The 8,106-nt window shown below is 60.2% G+C and overlaps 1 protein-coding gene across 3 annotated transcripts; it reads right to left on the reverse strand.

Annotated features, from left to right (window-relative positions):
• Positions 1-88: 88 nt before the first annotated feature.
• PRC1 (protein regulator of cytokinesis 1) lies at positions 89-8,102 on the reverse strand. 3 transcript variants are annotated; one of them, XM_055715181.1, is made up of 14 exons: positions 7,753-8,102; positions 7,032-7,164; positions 6,620-6,742; positions 6,022-6,255; positions 5,769-5,939; positions 5,378-5,527; positions 4,959-5,106; positions 4,712-4,848; positions 4,323-4,418; positions 4,012-4,158; positions 3,502-3,603; positions 3,071-3,181; positions 2,430-2,615; positions 89-1,119 (listed from the first exon to the last, which is right to left on the reverse strand). In XM_055715181.1, exons 1-14 carry the CDS (start codon positions 7,761-7,763, stop codon positions 1,048-1,050), a joined length of 1,821 nt encoding a protein of 606 aa, XP_055571156.1. In that variant the 5' UTR covers positions 7,764-8,102; the 3' UTR covers positions 89-1,047. The 3 variants fall into 3 exon arrangements, with proteins under 3 accessions (XP_055571156.1, XP_055571157.1, XP_055571155.1); XM_055715182.1 differs by having other exon boundaries at positions 2,507-2,615; positions 3,493-3,603; XM_055715180.1 differs by having other exon boundaries at positions 3,493-3,603.
• Between the last annotated feature and the right edge of the window lie 4 nt (positions 8,103-8,106).

Raw genomic sequence — 8,106 nt, forward strand, 5'->3', positions numbered from 1 at the left:
CTGGAGCCAGCCCCAGCTTAAAGCTGTGCCCAGCCCTCCTCCCCGGGGGCACCTTTGGTCACCCCACAGACACACAAACAGCAGCAGCTATATACACATAAAAGTATTATTTCCATTAACATATATACAGAACAGATTACAGAACAAGGGGAACGAACTGGTAGCATAACAGCAAGTGGGGGGGAGTGTAGTGATAACAAGGTGCAAATTAGCCATGACCAGGGACAAATAACATATATACAGAGCTTCTTTAACAAAGGTGCAAACAGGCCCCCCTAAACAGTGCCCAGGGCTGTGTTGTACCGCCAATGCACTGGGCTCGCTGACCTCTGCCAGGGCGAAGGGTGAGGGAGGGCAGCGGTGGACGGCACAGAGCAGGTCCTGGGGGTAGGAGAAGCTGCCCCCCCTTCCCGATGGCAGGGAAGAAGATCTTGTCTCACTGTAGCTTGCTTCCTTGGTAGCACTGCTTGCTTTGGCACTCCCTGCTGCAGGCTCTGCCCCTCCACAGGGTACAGGCCATACTCCCCGTCAGGCTTGCCTCGCCCCAGGTGCCCTGCTGCTGCCCCCCCAGCAGGGGCGAGGCCAGTGCTCTGGGGCCAAACAAAGCCTGCTAAGGGAATGCCAGGTAAAACAAGCCTGCTGTGATGTTGAGAAAGGAAGATGCTACGGAAATATGCAGGGGAAAAAAAGCCTGCAAGGAAAGGCACTGAGGCCAGCTCTGTGAAATGAAATGGGTCCTGTCTGTCCCCGAGCATGCTCAGCAAGGCAGAGGCCCCGCGTCCAAGCACCAATGGCTTCCCCCGGGGGCAGGAGCCAGCACCCACTGCTATGCTACTCTAATACAACATACTTAAATCTTTAATTACAATTTTTTAAAAACAAGTTTTTAAGAAGTCCCCTTTCACACCCTACCCCAGCAATCAGGAACCCCCCTTGCCCTGCCCCACAAAGAGCCCGGCTGGCTGGTTGCGGGGGGAGCTGTGTAACACTCGGCCTCAGCAGCAACTCACTACAGCTAGGAGAAGCTGGAGCGCCGCAGACAGCATCTCAGGAGAAGGCAGTGGTGGAGTTCAGAACGCGGGAGCTGCTGTCACACTTTGAAGCCTTTGAAAGTTCGCGCTGTGGAGACAAGAAGCAGGAGATGGGGATGAGTGGAGGGAGCGTGCGGCAGGGACAGAGCTGTTGCTTCATGGCTTTGTGAGAAAGCAGGGGTGGCTCCAGGCCAGGCTGCTCCTGCTTGTTTGGGGTTCCCCACCCAGCTCTTGCTTCAGAAGAGGGCAGGAAAGCATTGGCAGCCAGCAGCTGAGAAAGAACTCCGAGCCCTCAGCCTCCAGGAAGCAGGAGGAACCTGTAGCCCAAAGAGCTGCGGGCCAGGAACAGCACGGCTCCCTCCGGCACAGGCTGCCCCTCAGCCGGGGGGGAGCAGGGCAGGGACAGCCATGCCCAGCTGCTGGAGGAAGGGAACGCCGAGCAGGAATCCACCTCCGTGCCAAGCCAGCACCCTGTGCCAAGCCCGGGACCACAGCCTGGCTGCAGGGAAACCCTCGGCACACCCCCAGGGGCACGGCACACCAGCTTAGCTGCCACAGGGAAGAAAGGCGCCTGGCTTTCTGGTGTCAGAAGATGCTAAAGCTTGGGCTCAGCCCATCCTCGTGGAAGGGCAGAGGCTGCTGCAGGACCCCCAGACAGCAAAGCCCCGTCCATCAGTAGGGCACCTTCTTCAGCAGCCAGGGCAGCTTCCCAGCCTTGCTCACCCAGCACACCACAGAGAGAAAAGGTGGGACAACTGCTAGGGTCCCTGTGCAGGCTCAGCGCATGGGGGGACAGCGAGCAGGGTCCCACGCAAGCATTTGACAGATGAGTCTGTGCAGGCAGGAGGAAAAGGCTTGCCCCTGCCAGGGCGTCAGGAGACCCTCCCTCCCACCTCCCACTGACCGAGTTAGGGCAGCACCTGAGCTGTGTGCTGCCAGCCGCCCAGGCCACCACGCTGCAGCCCTGGGAGAGGCTGGGGAGCCACCACCCCCAGAAGGCACAGCATCGAGGGACTCGGACCTCAGGGGGGAGACTTTGCCCAAGCAGCTGGAGACATACCCACCTTATGAGAGCGGCTGCATCATTGCACAGGGCTGTTTTCCAGGGGGGCTGTGCTATATAGGGCTTTGCCCCTGCATGGGGCTGGGAGGTGTCCCCCCCAGCATCAGTGTTTTTCTTGTGTTTGTCTATTCCCCATTGGGCTGCTCAGGGCCTTTATGTGACATGAGCAGTAGTCAGCCTCAGCCACCAAACCTCAATGTTAAGTCCTCTGCGTAGAACTGGCAGGCACTGGCAGGAACAGCCATCCTGCGCGGGGACACCAGGTGCTCTAGGATGAGGGAGCACACCCTCAGTGCTGCCCAGTGAGGAGAGGTGGGTTAAAAGAGGTGAATTACCGCAAATTCAGAATAGCTGCTGGCAACAGAATTAACGCTCTGGTTACGCTGGGCAGGGGCTGTAGGGGTGCACCCACCGCTGAGGGTGGTTCCATTCAGGTGGGACATGTTCTCCTTGTTCTGCTCCCTGCGTCCAGGACGGGAAGGCTTCACAAGCATGCGGCTGGGGGTCCGAGCCTGGCCAGTCTACAGGAAGAAGTGACAGTTAGATGGGACACAAAAATCAAGTAGAGCTAAGAGAGCTGAGCTAGCTTCAATGTTGCTCTGCAGTGCCAGAATAGTTTTACACTCCAGGAGCCCTCCAGGGTCTAGGACCCTGTTCTGATCCCAGAAAAATACAGCACTACACCCACATTTGAAGGACCCCCCAAGCTGCAGGCTCAGCACAGAGGTACACTAGAAATCTGGGCTAGAGGAAGACTTCCCTGAACGCTGCTCCTACCCTCCTCCTCCCTCAGGTCCCAGAAACATCCTGCCAGGACCGCAGCAGCCCAGTGCAGTGGGCTACAGACAAAGAGGTGCTTTTGTACCCCAGGAGCTTGTCAGGGGAGTCAGTGAGACACAGCAGGACAGCAGTCGAGCTCACCCCTCTCCTGCCCAGCCCACCCTGCCAGGCAGGGACTCCCTGGAAAGTTCCTTACCTTCCCTCCAGAAGGTGGCAACCGTGATGTTGGCGAGTGGTAGACGGCTCCTCCAAAAGCTAAACGGATGGTACTGTTGGGTGTGGCCCTGGAGTGGAAGGTGCTGTTGAGCTGAGGGGAAAAGCAGAGCACATGTCACACGGGGGGAAGCCACCGGGTGCACTGCGCTGGGGAAACTGAGGTGGAATTCCCGGCTGCACAGAGCTTCCTGCCTCCAGCGCATCACAGGGCAACAGGCCCACTGGTCCCCAGGGAGAACAGAGGTGCCCACGGCCTTGGCCCTTTCCCTGCCTCCCCTACACCCCAAACCCTCCCCCCAGCTCCATGCGGGACCCCAGCCAGCCTAAGACAGGGCAGGGCTCTAGCCCAGTGACAGCGCTCTGCTCCCACCACAGCTACGCTGCTTCACACAGACCGTTTACCTTCCTTACTTTGCCAGGCGTGTGGGGGCCAAGCACTTGCCGCTTGACAGGTGTTCGTGGGGTGCTGCCATACATCATCTCGGTCTCAATCTGGCGGCTTTTCTTCAGGTGCTGTGGGAGAGATCTGCACTTACTAACTGGTGCAGAGCTGTGGAGCACCAGGGGAAGGGCAGGCTTCTGGCAGCGGGCAATGCCCTGCGGACAGTCTGGCACAGCCAAGCAGCAGCTATTTCAACAGAATAGCAGGCATCCAGAGCCAAGCTGCAGTTGTGGCACAGCTGGGGCCGAGAAAGGGGGTCAATGCACACAGACACCAAAAGCAATGGACACCAGACACACCATCAAAGAGAGGTGACTGCATGCAGAGCCACTTCCAGGCAGAGAATGAGAAGACAGAGCCCCGGGCAGCAGCTGGAGCAGTTTTCCAGCTTGTACAGGCAGGGGACACAGACACGCTGGTATTCAATGCAGCTGAGGCTCCTTCAGGCCAAGAGGCAGCACGCTCAGTTTCACACTCACCCTCTCCTGTTTCTCCTTCTCTTTCTCCAGGTGGTACAGCTGCCACTGCTCCATCACATACTCCAAGAACCGCTGCCCCTTCACCAGGAAAGTCCCCTCATGCTCCTGCTCCCAGGCCTGGACCCTGCTCTCCAGCTCCTCCTGCAACTGATCAAGACACAAGGGCAGTGTCAAGAGACTGCCCTCCTGAACATGGGCATCTCCATGCCCAGAGACACCCCTCGCCGGCTCTCGGTGCTGCCCTTCTCTCCTCAGTCAGCACTACACATGCTTATCTGGGACTACAGATTCTTCTCCAGGGCTGAACCTACCTTGGAAAGTGTCTTCTGCAGCTTCGCTCGCTGCTTCTCTTCTTTCAGCAGATTCCCCCCACGGTTGGTGAAGCGACTGGGGTCAGATGCTTTCTTCTAATACAGAAGGGAGGTCAGGAGACAGCCAAACACACCAACCAGTCCCCCAGCCCACCAAACCCCCCCGTGGGACTGAGGTGCTGAAGAAAGCCATCCCTGCTGCGCAGCAACCCCCCCCCAGACCATACCAGTGCCCTAGGTACAGCACCCCATCCCCTCACTGACCCACTGTGGTTTCCTAGTGCCTCCCTGGTCTTTCCCAACAGCCCCTGGAATACGGGAGCAGAGGCATGCGCTACCCAGTGACCCAGCACCCAGCCAGACAGAGCACATTCCTGCCCAGACAATACCTCCAGTTCCAGGAACAGCTTCCAGTTCTCGTCCCATTTCTGGACAGCCTCAAACAGATCTTTGTGTGTTTCATAGTAGCTCTTCATCTTCTCCACCTCAGCTTCGTGGAGATCAAGCAGGGTCTCTGTATAGTCCTCTGGAGAGAATACAACAGCATGTTCAGGAGGCAACAGGGACTTCCATGCGCCAGCAGGCAGCCCACAGCTCCCACAGGGGAATCGATGAACAGGAAGAGCCAGCACCCACCGTCGTAATAGGGGCTGAAGACTTCCCTCTGCTCCTGACTGTAGAAGCACTTGTCCCAGTAGTCAGCCAGCTCTGCCCGAATTCCTTGAATCACAGATCTAATGTTCTGCAGCTTCAGCTCCTCCAGATGGTCCACTTCCAACTGCAACTGCCAACAAGATGAGAGCACAGACTCAGAGAAGGCAACATGAGAAGAGGAGCAGAACAGGATTTATCTTCTGCATAAGCTGCTTCCTAAGATGAGGTGGTCACCAGCACCAACTCCCAGCTTTTCCACGCATGAGGGCAGGATTTGGCCTGCTCATCTCACACCTGACTGCTGGAAGTGGCTTCTCTACTCTGGCTGAGCAAACAAGTGGAAAACACAGAGCTGCTGCTCCCCAGCCCCAGCCCCTCCAAGAGCACAGAACAGTCCTTACAGCTTTCCTAGTTTTGGCTCTGGATCCAGCCACGTGCACCGCAGAAGACTCTCTCTCCTCCAGAGGAACCTGCAGCCTTTCCCAGAGTGCAACAATTCTGGAGCGCAGCTCTGTGCACACAGCTTCATTCAGGGATCGCTGGGCTTCCAGCTACAGGGGCGAGAGCACGGGGTCAGCACCAGCGCAGCCTGGCCCCGAAGGGCATGAGCAGACCATCTGGTATACTGCACCTAGCGAAGCCACTCACTCAGTTCCCAAAATCTCCTTGCAAAAGCTCCCAAACAATGTTCAAACACACAGGTGTGCTGAAAAGCCAGCACTCACTCTTTACATCGTGATGCCAACCATGCCATCAGCTGCCATGCAGCACTGCCTCAGTGCGCCAACATACCTGCTGCAGCAGATTCTGGAGGGCAGCAATGTTGTCCTCAGACAAACAGAAGGCTTCCTCGTCCTCGGTCACCACATCCCGCTCAAAGCTTGTGTCTGGAGTGTGGTCCAGCTCCTCCATCAGGAGGATGATTTGCCGCTTCCTGCTGACAAACTCTTCCTGCCTTTGCTCCTGGAAGTGATAAGTGGCATTAGAAACCAGCGAGCACCTTGCATGCCACCCACAGTGAGGTCCTCGCTCCCTCTCCGCTTACCTTCACAGCGGTCAGGGAGGCCAAGTGGCGCCTGTAACGATCCAGGTCCTCCAGGCTGGGCACAGCATCACTGTTAATGCAGAACAGGGATGTGCAGAGAATGTCACACAAATCTCGATCTTGTTCTTGCAAGGTTTTCAGCTCCTGCTTCCTGTCCCTTTTCTGCTTTAACAACACTTCCACATGGGTGCGCAAATTCTTTTCCATCTGCAGAATGGTACTTCCTTCCTCCACCTAGAAGATTCCAGAAATCAGTTCTGCCACAACTCTCACAGACCTGACTTAGATATTTAAGCTTCCCAAATGAAGACCTGGGACACAAGCCCTATTTCTGAGCAAGTAGTTCCCCAGGAAAGTGTAAACACAGCAGCAAGGAACAAAATGAGGTGCTGCAAGACACCTGGGCTCCTCACAACCACCTCCCAGCACCCAGCCTGCGAGGAGCCACAGCACCTTTGGCTCTACCAGGCATCAGGAAAAGTGGTTTCAAACAGGCATTTTCTCTGCGAGCTCTGACCTCGCTGAGACAGCAGGGCAGAGGCCAGGCAGCAGCAGAGCGTGGCCAGCGGGGTTCTAGGAGTGAAAAGCACTACTTCACCTGGATGGGCTCCAGCTGGAGCTCCTTGCAGAGGGCGTCAAGCTCCCTCCGACACATGGCGATGCTCTTCAAGAGCCGCTCCTTCAGGTTCTCCTCCTCTGCCACCATCATGTCTAGGAGGTCCTGTGGCACGGGTGTGGTTAGAGCAGGTTGCAGGGACAGAAAGCAAGCGGGGACCGCAGGAGGAGTCTGGCAAGGGCATGGGGCAGGCAGCGCGGGGTGCCCCGCAGGATGGGGCTGCACGGGGCAAGGGTGGCACAGGGATACCCGGGGCTCTCCCAGCCCATACAGGGGGCTCCCGCCGGACCTGGCCCATCTGTCCCAGGGACCTCGGCAGAGTGCTTCCCGGGGGCTCACGATGAACGCATCCTCCTCCCCCCCACCTGACCACCGGGGGGGCCCCGCCTCTCACCTTGATGTGCTTCTTAACGACATCGGTACGCTCCAGGCGCTGCTCCTCGGGGATGCCGATCTCCTCCCAGATAGCCCGCAGAGCCGCCATAGCCCGGTTCAGGCACGACACGGCCTCGGCCGCCAGCACCTCACTGAGGGCAATGGGGCCACCGGCCGTCAGCCGCCGGGAGGGGTTCGGGCCCACCGCCCCCGCCCCGGCGCCCGGTCCCCCCCCCCCCGCCATCGCCGCCCCGGCCGTCGTCCCCCCCCCCGCCATCGCCATCGCCGCCCCGGCCGTCCGTCCCGTCCCCGCCCCCCCCCCCCGCCATCGCCGCCCCGGCCGTCGTCCCGTCCCCGCCCCCCCCCCCCGCCATCGCCGCCCCGGCCGTCGTCCCGTCGTCCCCCCCCCCCCCCCCCGCCATCGCCGCGCCGGCGTCCCCCCCCGCCCCGTCCCCCCCCGCCATCGCCGCCCACCACTGGCGCCCGGGTCCCTCCGGCGCCCGGTTGTCCACCCCACCATCGCCGCCCACCACTGGCGCCCGGGTCCCCCCGGCGCCTTCGCCACCCACCACTGGCGCTAAGGGTCCCCCCCGCCATCGCCGCCCGGGCGCCCGGGTCCCCCCCCGCCATCGCCGCCCACCCCTGGCGCTGAGGTTCCCCCCCGCCACCCCGGGTCCGTCCTCCCGCCCCAAACCAACCCGGTGCCCGGGTCCCGTCCCATCCCCGCCGCTGCCCCGTACCTCTTCCTCATGGCGGCGACACTCTCCGCGCCCGCCGCTGGCCCCGCCGATTCAAACCAACCGCTCCAACGCCCCGGCCGCCAACTGCCGCTGCTCAACCGCCGCTCTACAGCGCGGCCCCGCCCCAAGCCGGCCGCCAGCCAATAGCAGCGAGGAACGGTTGCCGCTTCTAACCAATCAACGAGCGACCCTGGCCCCGCCCTGACGCAGGTAACGGCGCCCCGTGTTTGACAGCGAGCACGTGACCTCGCGCGAGAGCCGCCCCGCGCGGCCACTGGCGGCGCCTGAGCGCCACTGCGCACGCGCCGGGTGTCGCGTGTCCCGTCCCTGTCCCTGTCCCCCGCCCCGGTCTTC

Source organism: Falco cherrug, chromosome 7, assembly GCF_023634085.1.
Source record: "Falco cherrug isolate bFalChe1 chromosome 7, bFalChe1.pri, whole genome shotgun sequence".
Taxonomy (NCBI): Eukaryota; Metazoa; Chordata; class Aves; order Falconiformes; family Falconidae; genus Falco; species Falco cherrug.

Bases quoted from the DNA above. Each gene is read 5' to 3' on its own strand.
- PRC1 (XM_055715180.1), bottom strand. The intron at 5,940-6,021 runs GTAAGCGGAGAG...TATCACTTCCAG, and splicing joins CCTCCCTGACCGCTGTGAAG to GAGCAAAGGCAGGAAGAGTT. The intron at 3,182-3,492 runs GTAAACGGTCTG...TTTTCCCCTCAG, and splicing joins CGCCTGGCAAAGTAAGGAAG to CTCAACAGCACCTTCCACTC.